Source organism: Scyliorhinus torazame, chromosome 5, assembly GCF_047496885.1.
Source record: "Scyliorhinus torazame isolate Kashiwa2021f chromosome 5, sScyTor2.1, whole genome shotgun sequence".
Lineage (NCBI taxonomy): Eukaryota > Metazoa > Chordata > Chondrichthyes > Carcharhiniformes > Scyliorhinidae > Scyliorhinus > Scyliorhinus torazame.
In genome coordinates, this window is record NC_092711.1 from 77,059,545 (window position 1) to 77,076,615 (window position 17,071).

Here is a 17,071-nt window from a genome sequence, read left to right on the forward strand (position 1 = left end):
AAGAGACAGAATTAGATTTTTGAGAGAGCAGTGAAATTAAATCTCTGTATTTTACAGTTAACAGTCTGCCGCAGTATTTGACACGCTGTGTCTCACTGTGATACCTGGCACAGCAGTTACTGTCAATACAAAAAGCCCCTCCGCACTAATTAACTGAGGCTGGCTCAGTGCTCGCTTTTACAATCCAATTTTATTCACAGTGAAGTATTATTTATGTCCAGCACTGCCCAAATAATAAGAATTCATATCCAAAATCTAATAATTATTCACTCATCAGTTGGTGATTTCAATAACATGGTTATGTGTTACTCTGGGAAATATAAAACATTCGGAACATTTCTGATGGGCAATCGCTATCCACAAGTACAATTCTAATTTAATGATAATTCACTGTGACTTTACTTTGCCGCTGGTTTGTGAATATTTAAAATAATGGTGGATTTCTGTCTATTTTGTGCAGATTCGGTTATTGTACGGAGCTACCCGGGTGGTGTAACATTGTGACTACTTCGACTACTGGGGACAAGGCACCATGGTGACGGTGACTGCAGGTAAGAACCGTGCAATTATTTAGCAACTGTTTTAATTGAGTCTTTGTTTTATTTATTTTTTCATTTTCAACTATGCATTCGTTCACTGAATTGTTGGTTTGCTGGATTCTGTATTGAGATTTTGTTGTAATGTTTTATGTGATTCTGCTGAAAAGGGGATCTTGACAAAGGGTTCTGCTGAGGGATTCAGTCGCTGGTTGTTGTGATTTGATGTTAATTTGCTGAGGATATTGTGTGGCCGGGTTACTTTAAATACCTACCGTCTGTTAAACGTTTTGGCGAATCTACAATGTTTTATCTCGGTGACATCTGGTGGCTGGAAGTTTTATCATTGACTGCACATGTGTTAGAAATCTTACCCAATATTAGCAAAATATGCTGAAGTTTCTGTATGAATTGATTTAAAATGTTCCTCTTACTCGCAATACTGATGATATTATTCTTCATTCACTTGATGACAGGCGGATTTGATGGTTTCTAGACAGAGATTTTCCTGAAGTGTTGTTTGATTCTGTTGAAAGTGTTTGTGTAACTGAGCTTCTTCTCCATGAAATGAGATTCAGCCGCTCAGTGATGTGACGTGGTGCCGGTTTGGTGGCTGAGGACACTGTATTTGGATCACTTTGAACAAGTGAAATCTGTGAAATGGTTGGGGATTTCTGCATTATTTAAGGTCGGTGATATTTTATGATTGAATAAAACAATTCACGCGTTTGAATCTGCTTGACGCATGATTGTAGGCAGGAGTTTAGAGCAAACTGGCTGGATTTTAGAACATTTTAAAAAATGATAATGGCAGTTTAAACGAAGACACGGTTTCAGACGCTCTTTTTAAACATAATTTGTTACTGTAATCACAGCTTGGCTTTTCTGCAATGTTTAAACTCGGTGGCATCTGATTGATGGTTGCAGCTTTTACCAACTACTGCAAACTACGTTTCAAAATATGTTTGAAATACGGCCCAAAATGAATAAAATATGGTAGTTTCAATATTATTTTTGGACCTATCCGACCGCCTCATATTACTGTTATTCCATATATCTATTAATTCATTTGGTGGCGAGCTGGTTTGCTGGATTCGATACTGAGGTACTTTTGAAATATTAAGTTTGATTCTGTTGCACGTAGAATTGAGCTGCTTCTCCGTGAAACGTGTTTCAGTCCCTCAGTGATGAGGTTTGATGTGTTGAGAGGCTTGTATGTCTGGGTGACTTTGGTTAAGTACAATTTGTGAAGCGGTTTGGCTTTCTGCGTTGTTTCTGCATTATTTGAACTCGGTAACATTGAGCGGTTACAGGTTTTGTGGTTAAATGTGAACAGTCTAAGTCTGCGTAATTTAAATCTGCTTGAAACACGAAAAACAGGCAGGTTTCAGAAATGAAGAAATAAATTAAAGATATATTCAGGCTTTTGAAAAATCTTAACTGATTAAACTAAACTATGCCTTCATTCAGGACACAATTCGTTATTGTAATCTCACACTGCTTAATCAAAACATTCTAGAATTAGAGATTAAAGTTAGTATAATTAAAGAATTATAAACGGTAGTATAATTCTTTATTAACCAAATATGTTTTCACATTAATCATCAACCGCCTTTCAAAATTAGAATGACTGGAAAAGTTTCTAGGCTGGAAATATTTTGTGATTTTGGCTGAAACTGTTTTAGTAATAACATACTGATTCCACAGCAGTGTTCAGTTAACGCAAGAGATTTTGAATTATTTTTTAAATCCCTGATTATGTTTGCAGTTACTTCATTCGGAGTTTAACATTGTAGTTGGACAATTTGTGTATCCGGTTATTATATTCTTTCCGTGCAACATCAACAATATGATTACTTAAATGTAATTTGTAGGTGGATAGTGAGAAAATTATCACTAATCTGATCATAACCAGTTTTCTGCGACCTGGAAGTCGCTGGCAGTGAAGGAATTGTTCATATGATTTTATTTGAATTGTAGGAATGTTCCGACTGCATGGTAAAAGCTTAAAATTCAGAGATTAATTTAATTACAAAAAGCGAACATTAGCTTTGCAATAAATAATAACATCCTGTCTCGAATAGCTGTGCTGTCCACAGGAGAGAATTACAGGGAAACAAAGTACAGAACAGAAGCATAGATTATATCTGAGCCCCATGCTTATTTCTATTAAATATTAAATTGGACAACAACATCTCTATTCCATTTGTTCATTATGCTTCAGTTTATTAAAGCAGCAGAATGAATAGTTTTAACTGTATTTGCAATGATTAATTTGGATCTCCTTTCATTAGCAATAGTTTTAAAGTATTTATTGCAGGGATTGTCTGAGTTGTTAAATCTAGAAAGCACTTTGATTGATCACAAACTGCCAGGCTAATTATTTATTTATATATATCGTTTACAAACTCAGGAGTCCCGCTTTAACAAACAGATGTCACCCCGCCCCCGCCCCCCCCCCCCCCCCCCTCCCGCCACCCCATCTCACAGGGACAGTTTTCGCGACATCAGCCTGGATGAAAGTATTTGAAATATTGCACTCGTAGATTTATGATGTGAATTATAGTCTGTGAATAGATGGAATTCAATATTTAGCAATGTCCTCTGAAATATGCATTTTGAATTGTGTAGATTAAATCAGGGCAGTTAAAAACAAAAAGGTAAAACATTAAAATTTGATTAGATTTAAGTAAAATTATTATACAAGTCTGAAGTTTCCATCCAGGTATTTTATCTTTATTGTTTAGCACCGTTTAAGATTTGATTAAACCCAGATGATAGAACAAAGTTCCAAGAAGGAACTAGTTTTGACTTATAGGTTTTTAAAATTGTTTTTAAACCGATGCAAATCATCTAACAAGACAACTAATTGATAATTAACAGCAACATGCAAATTAGTATTGGTACTAATTAATTAAACATTAATTACCCCCTACAATTGAGCTGTTAGATTTTTAATTATATCGGAAATGAATTCCGAAAACAATCCACTTCTTTACTCAGGTTGATGAGGTGTTCCGCCTCGATTATTTTGTTGATTACATTTATTAAGAAATTACATCAAATTGTTATCGATTTTTAATGTGAATCTTTCCTGATTTGTTTATTTCTTATCGTAAAACTGGATCACTGTCACTGATATTAAACTACCCTCAGTCTGTTATATTTAATGTGATCATTTTCAGTGAAAATACATTTTGCCCAGTTCAGACAGACAGGAGAAATAGCTGAAAGGCGAAGGGAGTTTTGAAATGAATATCAACTTAAGCTCAAAGAGGTTATTGAATTGTTGTAAGTTAACCATTTATCAGTTAGAATCAAACAACTTGAATAATTTATTCTCTTGTATTTTAGGGAGTAAAATTTTAATTACTCTTTTTTTAAAAACTCGTATCAATGATGAATGTGAAAGTTTTGACTTTATGTTTGACGAGGCGCCTCAGAGCTGAGATATCTGCCCCAGATTGTGACAGAAAGATCAATTCCGAAACGCCAGACAAACTGGAGGAGATCCGGTTACTTTTTAACCAGTGATGTATATGTTTGGAATGTTAGATTAGGCAATGCAGAGGGAGGTTGATTCTCTTTTATTCCTTGTTATAGCATTCATTATCCTATTTAACGGACAGTGGAAAGAGATAAATTAGTCTTTATCTTATATTTAATCTCATTCAGGGATTTTAGAGTGGCTGATTAGGCCAACATTTGTTATCTATGCTTAATTGCCCCTTGAGAATGTATTGATGTGAATCATTTTATCATAGCTGCATGTGATGCACGTGCACCCGCAGTGGTGTTGTAGAAGGGGTTCCAGGATTTTGACCAAGCGACAGTGAAGGAACGGCAGCGTAGTTTAAAGTCAGGATGGTGTGTGGCTTGGAAAGAAACATGCACGTTGTGGTGTTCCCATGTATCTTCTGCCCTTGTCCTTCTCTGTGGTAGAGGTTGCAGGGTTGGATGGTGCTTTCGATGGAGTCTTGGAGAGTTGCTGCAGTGCATCTTGTACATCATACACACTGCTGCTACTGTTTGTCGGTGATGGAGGGAATGAATGTTTAAGGCGGCGAATAGGGCTATGTTGGCAGGCCGCTGGACAGTGCAGAATGCCTTGAGGTTTTTCGTGTTTCCATCATTTAGATAAATGGAAATGATTCAATGACAGACCTGACTTGTAGATGGTGAAATGTCTTTGGACGATAGGCTGTGAATTACCTGACACACGATTCTCAGCCTCTGACGGGCTCTTGTAGCTACAACATTTATATCAACACTGGATTGATCCCTTCCGTGGGTACACTTGATGTTTTATTTTATATCAAACCAGTATTGTACCCCTATCCTTGCAGCGGGAGACAGGATATGTTGTGGGGAGGAGTGAGGGTTTTACTCTATATCTTAACTTGGCCTGTGCCTGACTTGAGAGTCTTTCCCCCATAGAGGTCAAGTAGATGAATAAACATCGGCTGACGAGCTGAGTTATCGAGTCAGATATATGGAAATAAATTGTTCCAATGCTCGTGAAACGACGCACGTTAATTGATTTTAACAATATTTCTGAAAAATGCATTAATTTGAATTCATTAATTATATTGAAGCATTTTGAGTATCAGAAAATCATTGAATGTGAGTGACCTGAATTTGAGGACCATTTCAGAATCAACAGCATCAGGAAGTGAGAGTAACGCTCTAGAGGGCAGCGTCTGTTCTGATCTGACAGGAGGCTGCAAGAGGCTGCAAGTTATTTTGACAAATAAAATGGACAATGACGAGATACCCGCTGCAAATAACCATCAGAATAAACTAGTGTCTGAAAATATTACTTTGTTTAATTCTATTTTTAAAAATCACAGTCTAGGTAAACTGGGGTGACAGCCAATTGCCCGACGCAGTCACGATAGAAAGCACCAAGTTAGTGGATGACATTTCTGTGAAAGATTGAAATGATTGTCCAACCAGTGGTCCTCGAGCCGGATTGCGCTCACTGAGTCACCCACACTCACTGTGAGAGTGGATGGGAGTGCGTGTGGAGTGTGAGGGTGAATGAGAATGTTTCTCTCTCACACTTCCTTTCACACACTCTTTCCACACACACTCTCACACACACTCACACACAAAGGGACTCTCACACACTCTCTCATATGCTCTTGCGCACACTCTCGCGTTCTCTCAAACAAAGGGACTCACACACACATAAACAGTATCTCTCTCACACACTCTCACACATAATCTCTCTCACACATTCGCTATCACACATCTGTTCCCTTAAACACACTCTCATTCAGGCACACTCTAAAACCCTCACTCTCACACACCCTCACTCTCACATACCCTCACTCACTCACACACCCTCACTCTCACACACCCTCACTCACTCACACACCCTCAATCAGACACACCCTCACTGACACACACCCTCATTCACACACAGATACATCCTCACTCACACACCCTTACTCACTCACACACCCTCACTCACTCACACACCCTCACTCACTCACACACCCTCACTCAGTCACACACAGCCTCATTTACTCTCGCACACCCTCACTCACACACCCTCACTCACTGACACACCCTCACTCACTGACACACCCTCACTCACTCGCACAGCCTGACTCACACACACACGCTCACTCACACACCCTCACTCTCACACACTCACTCACACACCCTCACTCTCACACACACTCACTCACTCACACACCCTCACTCTAACACACAACCTCACTCACACACCTCACTCACTCACATATCATCACTCACCCTCACTCATTCAATCACAGACTCTCACTCTCTCACACACTCACTCTCACACAACCTCACTCACACACCATCACTCACTCACACACCATCACTCACTCACCCTCACTCATTCACTCGCAGACCCTCACTCTCGCACACATTCACTCACTCTCATACGCACTCAATCCACTCACTCACTCAAAAGCACTCACTCACACAGCCTCACTCACACTCACACCCTCACTCTCACATACACTCAATCATACTCACTCACTCATACGCACTCACTCACACACCCTCACTCCCAACACACCCTCACTCCCAACACACCCTCACTCCCAACACACCCTCACTAACTCACACACCCTCACTCACTCACATACACTCACTCACTCACACACCCTCACTCTCAGACACTCACTCACACACTCACTCACTCACAGATGCTCACTCTCACACTCACTCACTCACTCACACACACTCACTCTCACACACTCTCACACACACCACTCACTCACTCCCACACACTCACTCTCACACACTCTCACACACACCACTCACTCACACACACACACTCACTCACACCACTCACTCACACACCGTCACACACACACACACTCATCATCACTCACTCACACACCGTCACTCATTCACACCCTCACACACACACCCTCATTCACACACACACCCTTACTCACCATCACTCTCTCACCCTCATTGACTCACACTTGCTAGCCCAACCTTAATCACTCACTCTCACTCACCCACACTGATTCACTCCCCCTCACTCACCCCGACTGAGTCACTCACCCTCACTCACCCGCACTGATTCACTCCCCCTCACTCACCCGCACTGATTCACCCTCACTCTCTCACTCAGACTGAGTCACTCTCACTCACTCACCCACACTGATTCACTCTCACTCACTCACCCACACTGATTCACTCTCACTCACTCACCCACACTGATTCACTCTCACTCACTCACCCAGACTGATTCACTCCCCCTCACTCACCCGCACTGATTCACTCTCACTCACTCACCCGCACTGATTCACTCTCACTCACTCACCCGCACTGATTCACTCTCACTCACTCACCCGCACTGATTCACTCTCACTCACTCACCCGCACTGATTCACTCTCACTCACTCACCTGCACTGAGTCACTCTCACTCACTCACCCACACTGATTCACTCTCACTCACTCACCCACACTGATTCACTCCCCCTTACTCCCATTCACTCACCCACACTGATTCACTCACCCACAGCCTCACACAGCCACCCTCACCCTTTCACTCACCCACACTGCTTCACTCCCCCTCACTCACCCGTACTGATTCACTCACTCACTCAGCCTCACTGATTCACTCACCCACTCTCCACTCACTCAGCCTCACATAGTCGCCCTCACTCCTCTCACTCACCTGTACTGATTCACTCACTCACTCAGCTTCACTGATTTACTCACCCACTCTCCAATCATTCAGCCACAAACACAGCCCCCTTCGCCCCCTCTCTCACCCACACTGCTTCAGCCACCCACACTGATTCACTCACCCACGCTCACACTGAGCCTCACACAGCCAATCTCACTCATCCTCACTCACCCTCAGTACACAACTGCGCTCAGTCACACTCAGTCACACACCTTCAAAATACCCTCATTTACCCTCACTCAGTCACTCACCCTCACTCACTCTCTCTCGCTCACCCACCCTGAATTTCTCACCCACCCTCACTCACTCAGCCTCACACATCCACCCTCACTTACTCACGCTCAGTCACAAACCCTCACACAGTCACCCTCATTCAGTCATCCTAACGCATTCATGCACCCACTCTCATTCACTCCCTCATTCTCTCCCATCCACACTAAGTCTCTCACTCACCCTCACTCACACAACCACCATCACAAACACACCCTCCCTCACCCACCCACACTCATTCTCTGCCACTCACACGCCCTCACTTACCCAAGCTCACCCGCTACTTCTGTTACACACCTCACTCAGCCACACTCATACAACCTTATTCACCCTCACTCATTCACCTTCACTCATTCACTCTCACTCATTTACCCTCACTCATTCACCCTCACTCATTCACCCTCACTCATTCACCCTCACTCATTCACCCTCACTCATTCACCTTCACTCATTCACTCTCACTCTTTACCCTCACTCATTCACCCTCATTCATTCACCCTCATTCATTCACTCTCACTCATTCACCCTCACTCATTCACCTTCACTCATTCACCCTCACTCATTCACCCTCACTCATTCACCTTCACTCATTCACCCTCACTCATTCACCCTCACGCATTCACCCTCACTCATTCACCCTCACTCATTCACCCTCACTCATTCACCCTCGCTCATTCACCCTCACTCATTCATTCTCACTCATTCACCTTCTCTCATTCATCCTCACTCATTCACCCTCACTCATACAACCTCGCTCATTCACTCTCACTCATTTACTCTCACTCATTCACCCTCACTCATTCACCCTCACTCATTCACCCTCACCCGTTCACCCTCACTCACTCTCCTAACCTCACTCAATTACTCACTCACCCACACTCACTCTCCTACCCTCACTCAGTCACTCACTCACCCACACTCACTCTTCTACGCTCACTCAGATACTCACCTGCACTCACTCTCCTACCCTCACTCAATTACTCCCTCACCCGCACTCACTCTCCTACGCTCACTCAGTTACTCACCCGCACTCACTCTCCTACCCTCACTCAATTACTCCCTCACCCGCACTCACTCTCCTACCTTCACTCAGTTACTCACTCACCCACACTCACTCTCCTACCCTCACTCAGTTACTCACCCACACTCACTCTCCTACCCTCACTCAGTTGCTCACTCTGTTGCACTCACTCTCCTACCCTCACTCAGTTACTCAATCACCCACACACACTCTCCTACGCTCACTCAGTTACTCACCTGCACTCACTCTCCGACCCTCACTCGGTTACTCACTCACCCACACTCACACTCCTACCCTCACTCAGTTACTCACTCACACTCACTCTCCTACCCTCACTCAGTTACTCACCCGCACTCACTCTCCTACCCTCACTCATTTTCTCACTCACCCACACTCACTCTCCTACTCTCACTCAGTTACTCACTCACCCACACTCACTCTCCTACCCTCACTCAGTTATTCACTCATCCACACTCACTCTCCTACCCTCACTCAGTTACTCACTCACCCGCACTCACTCGCCTACCCTCACTCAGTTACTCACTCACCCGCACTCACTCTCCTACCCTCACTCAGTTACTCACCCACACTCATTCTCCTACCCTCACTCACCCGCACTCACTCCCCTTACCCTCACTCAGTTACTCACTCTCTCGCACTCACTCTCCTACCCTCACTCACCCGCACTCACTCTCCTATCCTCACTCAGTTACTCACTCACCCACACTCACTCTCCTCCCCTCACTCAGTTACTCACCCACACTCACTCTCCTACCCTCACTCAGTTACTCACTCACCCGCACTCACTCTCCTACCCTCACTCAGTTACTCACTCACGCGCACTCACTCTCCTACCCTCACTCAGTTACTCACTCACCCACACTCACTCTCCTCCCCTCACTCAGTTACTCACCCACACTCACTCTCCTACCCTCACTCAGTTACTCACTCACCCGCACTCACTCTCCTACCCTCACTCAGTTACTCACTCACCCGCACTCACTCTCCTACCCTCACTCAGTTACTCACTCACCCACACTCACTCTCCTCCCCTCACTCAGTTACTCACCCACACTCACTCTCCTACCCTCACTCAGTTACTCACTCACCCACACTCACTCTCCTACCCTCACTCAGTTACTCACTCACCCACACTCACTCTCCTCCCCTCACTCAGTTACTCACCCACACTCACTCTCCTACCCTCACTCAGTTACTCACTCACCCACACTCACTCTCCTCCCCTCACTCAGTTACTCACCCACACTCACTCTCCTACCCTCACTCAGTTACTCACTCACCCGCACTCACTCTCCTACCCTCACTCAGTTACTCACTCATCCTCTCTCACTCACGGTCAGGATTCGGTAAGTGAACGTCCACAACGAGAGGGGAAGAGAGAACTGGACCGTCGTACCCGAGTGTGGCTGCATGGCACGGGAGTGCCGAGAGCTGGAGGGACGCGCTGGAGCCGGGGGAAAGGGCAAAGAGGCAGGGAAAAGGCAGAGATGGGGGAAACACAGAGATCCGGGGGAACGGCAGAGATACCGCGGAACGCAAAGAGCCGGAGAGGAGAGCAGAGAACTGGAAGGAAACGGAGAGAGCTGGCGATGTGCAGCGAGCCATGGAAGGGGCAGAAAACCGGGGGATGTGCAGAGAGCCGGTGGAAGTCGTAGATATCCGGAGGAAAGTCCATGGAGTGGACAATAAGTGATAAGAATCGGGGTGAGGGGCAGAGTGATGGCGAAAAGTTCAAAGAGCTCGCAGAAAGCGCCAGCAACAGGGAAAAACTTCAAAGAACCGGGAAAAGTGTAGAGCACGTGAACGCAGAGAGCCGGAGGAAAGTTCAGAGTTGAGGGAAAGCTCAGAGATGCGAAGGAAAACTAAACAAACCATGAAAAATGGCATAAAGCTGACAGAAAGCGAAGGGAGCAGGCGAATGGTGCAGCGATCCAGCGGGAACCGCAGAGAGATGGGGGACGCACAGGGAGCGCGGGGCGGGTGCGGGGCGGGATTGCAGACAGCCCGGTCTCAGTGACAGGCGGAATGTGGAGTTAACACCACAATCAGCACAGCCAGGAGCTTATTGAATGGGGGAGAAGACTCGACGGGCCGAATGGCCGCCTCCTGCTGTTAATGTGCATGATACTAAAATTAGTGAAAGTTATTACTCAAATTTACAGTTTTATTGAAATTACGTGAGTGTGCATTCCGAAGGCAATTTTGAAGCAAAGTCACTATTCTTTGTTTTGGGAGTGGTTAAAAGTGAGGTGGAGAGAGGAGGGGGCATCAGACAGCTTGAAAACAGGGAATTTCCCAAACTGCAATGATAGAAATGAAGAGACAGTTTCTTTATAATCCCTATTATTGTCACAAGTTGGCTTACATTAACACTGCAATAATGTTACTGAGAAAATCCCACAGTCGCCAAATTCTGGCGCCCGTTCGGGTACACTGAGAACTTAGAATGTCCAATCCAGCTTCCCAGCACATCTTTGGACCGTGGGAGGAAACCGGAGCACACAGAGGAAACCCACGCAGACACGCGCAGCACGTGCCGTCTCCGCACAGGCAGTGACCCAGCTGTGAATTGAAGCTGGGATCCAGGCGCTGTGAAGCAACAGTGCCAACACTGTGCCGACCATCGCGAAGTGCTGTTAACTGTGAAATGCACAGCTCAGATAGCTGGATTGTGACGTGCGCAGCCCAGTTAGCTGGATTGTGACATACACAGCTCAGATAGCTGGATTGTGACGTACACAGCTCAGATCGCTGGATTATGACATACACAGCTCAGATAGCTGGATTGTGACGTACACAGCTCAGTTAGCTGGATTGTGACGTACACAGCTCAGTTAGCTGGATTGTGACGTACACAGCTCAGTTAGCTGGATTGTGACATACACAGCTCAGTTAGCTGGATTGTGACGTACACAGCTCAGTTAGCTGGATTGTGACGTACACAGCACAGTTAGCTGGACGGCTGGTTCGTGATGAAGAGCGATCCCAACAGCGCGAGTTCAATTGCTGGACCGGCTGAGGTTATTCATAAAGACCCACATTCTCAACCTTGCCCCTCGCCTGAGGTGTGGTAACCCTCAGGTTAAATCACCACCAGTCAGCTCTCAGAAGGAAAGGGCAGTCTCGGGTCTATGGCGACATTACTATTTTATTTTACATGGTGGCTGAAATAATGGGGGGAACCCTCTGCTCCTCTCCTTCAATCCAATGACAGTTACACCATTCAGGCGGCATCAAATGTTATTGTTTTGTATGTGTTAGAAACGGAGAAAGGAATGCGAGTTTCTAATGAGGGGGCAAAGAGATGGCGATTCTCAAATCATAGAACTAATAGACGCTGAAATATGGATGTAACAGTTACTGAGAAAATGTTAGGATAAATGCATCGTCACAGTTTGATGTGCTTGGTAACTTATTGATCACAAATAACAGAGTCTAACTTGTTGAATGGGCCATTCTTTCCCAGCAACACCGTCTCCGCCCACTCTCTACAGCCTGGTCTCCTCCTGTCAGCAACACAACAGTGACGGCTCCGTGATCTACGGCTGTTTGGCGATGGACTACTCCCCAGAAATCACCAGCCTTACCTGGAAGAAAGATGGGCAGCTGATCACCACTGGAGTTAAGAAATACCCGTCAGTGAGAAACAAGAAGGGAACCTACACCCTGAGCAGCCAGTTAACCATCACCGAGTCAGAGGGGAGATGCAGCAAAATCAGCTGTGAGGTTCGACACAGCGGCTCAGACAAGAGCATTGGAATGAAATGTAAGTGTTGTGGAATCTGTGAGAAACAGACGCTTTGATTACTTTATTTATATCTTTGGTCATAACACATTTATGGTTCTCTGCATAGTTCTGAGTCCTGCGAGAAATAGTGACCACAGAGAAACTGTTAACATATAATTAGTCATTTTATTCGTTACATCTTCTTCAAGAAATGTCTAACTTGTATTTCTTGAAGGTCCTCTACCTGACATCCATCCAAATGTTCTCCTCACCGTGAGTTCCAATGAAGAAATCTCAAGACAGAAATTTGCAACCATGGTCTGTTCAATCAACGATTTCCGTCCAAAGTCAATGACGGTGAAGTGGTTGAAGAATGGACAAGCCATGGGTTCAGGATTTGTCACCTCTCCCGCCTGTGAAGTGAACGGGAACTTCTCGGCGAGCAGTCGGCTGACAGTCTCCGCTGGGGAATGGTTCAGCAAAGCGGTCTATACCTGTCAGGTCACTCATCAAGAGGTCATCCAAAGTCAAAATATCACTGCGTCTGGTAAGAGACACAAACAGAGGAAACAATAAATCATCCTGCACTCTGATGTTAATCCAAATCAGGAATTTACTGGAGTGAGTACAAAGCACAGAACAACTTCTAATTTACTGCCATGTAGTTTGTGTTTCATTCTGATGTAAGAGCTGCATGAGGGTTGCTTATCATTCACGATTTTATGAATATAGAAATAAATGTATCCCTATAATTTGAAGTAATTTAGTGAGTGAGGTGGATGAATGAAATGAAAATCGCTTATTGTCACAAGTAGGCTTCAAATGAAGTTACTGTGAAAAGTCCCTAGTCGCCACATTCCGGCGCCTGTTCGGGGAGGCTGGTATGGGAATTGGACCCGCGCTGGTGGCCTGCCTTGGTCTGCTCTAAAAGCCAGCGATTTAGCCCTGTGCTAAACCAGCCCCTGGTGGACTTGACACCAGCTTTAACCTGAGACAGCTGATTATATTTGAGAGTCAGTGGGTGTCTCAAACACTTAACTGATAACAGCTCCGGGGGAAAGTGTTGGAAAGTTCATCCAACCTATTTATGGATCAGTACTTCGTTCCTGAGATCAGGAATGGAATACTTATATTGGGAATGCTGAAATACTGATTCGTTAGAATGATATCGGGGCTGACTGTATTTCACAATGAGAATGGTTTTCACAAACCAAACTGATTTTCCATTGCGTATAGAAGATTAAAGGCGGTCTTTAGAGGTTGATGTTTCGAAGTTGATTATTTGGAGGTTGATGTTTCGAAGTTGATTTATTCCCATTTAGACTTCAGGCTGAATACTGCTGTCCTGATTTTGAAGATCAAACTTGGGTTGATTTCCACTTTTTTCATTCGCAGATCCTTCCCTTTGCACTGATGCCTCAGTAACAATACTGCCACCACAAATAGAACAGGTCTTACTGGAGGCGACTGTAACCTTAACCTGCGTCATTTCGAATGCTCCTTATGGAGTCAACGTGTCCTGGAGTGAAGCGAAGAAGCCGCTGAAATCCGAGATTGCCGACCAGCCTGGGGCAGATACTGAGAGCGTGGTCAGCAAATTAAACATCTCGACACAAGCCTGGCTGAGTGGGGCTGTGTTTGACTGTGTGGCGAGCCACCAGGACCTGCCAACTCCTTTAAGAATTTCAATACACAAAAAAATTGGTGAGCGGTGAGACTGAAGCAATAAGTGAGGCATTGTGTCTATTTCTAGTGTCAGTGCAGCGGTCAGTATTTAGCATTCAGTGTATTTATGGCCCATTCTGATTGGTAATTCCACTAACTAAATACTCTGGGCGTTTAGAGTTTAAGGGGGAAATTGATTGCAGATGAATGAACAATGAAACCCAACAGTGATATTGGGTTTAGATGGAGCGAGACCATAGACCACAAGACTTAGGAGCAGACGTTGGCCATTGGGCCCATCAACACCGGTCCAGCCTGCAGTGAGGTCATGACTGATCTGATGTGATAATCTTAAACTCCTCTTTTCCGACTTATCCCCATATCTCTTGACGCATTCACAGATTTAAAGTATGTCTCCCTCAACCTTGAACATACTGAACAACACAGAATCTACAGCCCCCCGGGTTAAATAATTCCACAGCTTCCCTACTCTCTGAGAGAGGAAATTCCACCTCATCTCTGTGTTAAATCGGTGAACCCTTACATTGTGACCCTGCGCTCTGGTCCTAGACGCTCCCACAAGGGAAAACAACCCCCTCAGCATCTATCCTAAGGAGCTCCCTGAGAATCTTTCATGTCTCAATTAGATGGCCTTCATTCCTCTAAACTCCAATAAGTACAGCCCAGCCTACTTAACCTCAGCTCATAAGAAAATCCCTCCATACTCGGGATCAACCTCGTGAACCTTCCCTGGACTGCCTTCAAAACCAATCTGTCTTCCTTGGATAAGGGCGCCGAGACTGTTCAAAGTATACCAGGTGCAGTCTAACTACTGCCTTGTATAGTTTTAGCCAGACTTCCCCATGTTTATATTCTATTCTCTTTGAAATGAATGTCAACGTTCAATTTGTCTCCATATTACCTGCAGAACTTGCTTTGTCTGGTTTTTGCACGAGGGCCCCCAATTCCCTCGTTACTTCAGCTTTCTCCAGTCTTTCTCCATCTGAATAATATTCCGTTATGTACTTCCTCCTACCAAAGTGTGTAACCTCACATTCTCTGCCCCTCTGTGTATTTTCTGTGATCCTCACCACTTGCCTTTCTACCTATTTTTTGTCATCTGCAAACGTGGGAATAGAACATTCATTTATTAAACACAGTTTTGAAATTCATGTATATTACTCCTACTGGCTCCCCTCTCTCTCGCCTTCTCGTTACCACCTCAAATAAGGGCAATAAATTTGTCAGGTAATGATTCCCCCTTCACGAGGCCGCGCTGACTCTGTTGATTATATCGAGCATTTCTAAATGCTGAGCGATTGGATCCGTTATAATGGACTCGAACCGTTTCCCACTGACAGATGTTAAGGTCACTGGCCTATAGTTCCCTGTTTTTGACACCCTCCCCTTTTGAATAAAGGTGTTACATTGGCAGTTTTCCAATCCTCTTGGGAGTAAGGTGGGAGGAGCCTGGAGTGGAGTTTATGCACCAGCACAGAACAGGCGGGCCGAATGGCCTGTTTCCCTGCTGTACACTTTCTGAAACTTTCGAATCCAACATCCATAAATTCTCACGGTAAAGGCTTGTGTCCACCTCAGCTCCGAGCTCGGAAACCGGACAGATCCCAAAGAAGAAAATGGAAACCTTTAAAATCCAACACAAAACACATTTCTCTCACATCTAACCCGCGGTTCCATTGTCTCCGGAATTCCCCATTTTACTGACATTTATTGTACATTTTCTGCAGATCCCAATCCGCGGGAACCGTCCGTCTCTGTCCTCCTGCCCTCGGCTGAAGACGTCTCCGCTCAGAGATTCGTCTCCCTCAGCTGCTTAGTGAGAGGTTTCTCCCCCCGAGAGATCTTCGTCAAATGGACCGTCAATGACAAGCCGGTGAATCCCGGGAACTACAAGAACACCGAGGTGATGGCGGAGAACGGCAATAGCTCCTTCTTCATGTACAGCCTGTTATCCATTGCAGCGGAGGAGTGGGCCAGCGGCGCTTCTTACTCCTGTGTGGTTGGACATGAAGCCATCCCCTTGAAGATCATCAACAGAACGGTTGATAAATCCAGCGGTAAACCGAGTTTTGTGAACATTTCCCTCGCTCTGATGGACACCGTTAATTCATGTCAATGAGAATCTATCAATTGCATTTCGAACTAAATAAAAAAATTAAAAAGGTTTTTTTCCTCCAATTGTGATTTAAATGTACAGCCGCTTAATTAATGGAGCTTCCACTTTGCTGATATTAGATCTGTTCAATGAGACCCGGATTTCTACAGGTCTCAGCCCCAGGTTTCATACAACCAGAGCTCCCAGCTCAGATACACCCTGGGTTGGAGACAGAGTAAAATTCATTAATTGCAGGATTCACAAAATATATTCATTGACTTTCTTCCCGCTGAGGAGAAATCGGACACTTTCCCATTTCAGACAGACAAACACATCACATTTAGATCTCGGTGTTCCTGCTTCTCCCATTGCCCATCCCTTTAAAATTGATGTCAGCTTAAAATTGCTGCATCACACCCACTGGGAACTGAATTGAGAATCAAACAGAAACAAGGACCAACAATCACCCATCACGGAGAGGGGAAAGAGAAATTGTTAATCCATCATATCTCCACCTCTCCTACAAAATCA

General features: G+C 44.8%; 1 gene segment (V, D, J or C); it reads left to right on the forward strand.

Moving 5' to 3' along the window:
* Positions 1-470: 470 nt before the first annotated feature.
* On the forward strand, positions 471-16,623 carry LOC140418545 (Ig heavy chain C region-like). The segment is given in 5 exon segments: positions 471-551; positions 12,499-12,798; positions 12,995-13,306; positions 14,155-14,463; positions 16,173-16,623. Coding segments are annotated over 5 exon segments (1,332 nt in total).
* The last annotated feature ends 448 nt before the right edge of the window (positions 16,624-17,071 follow it).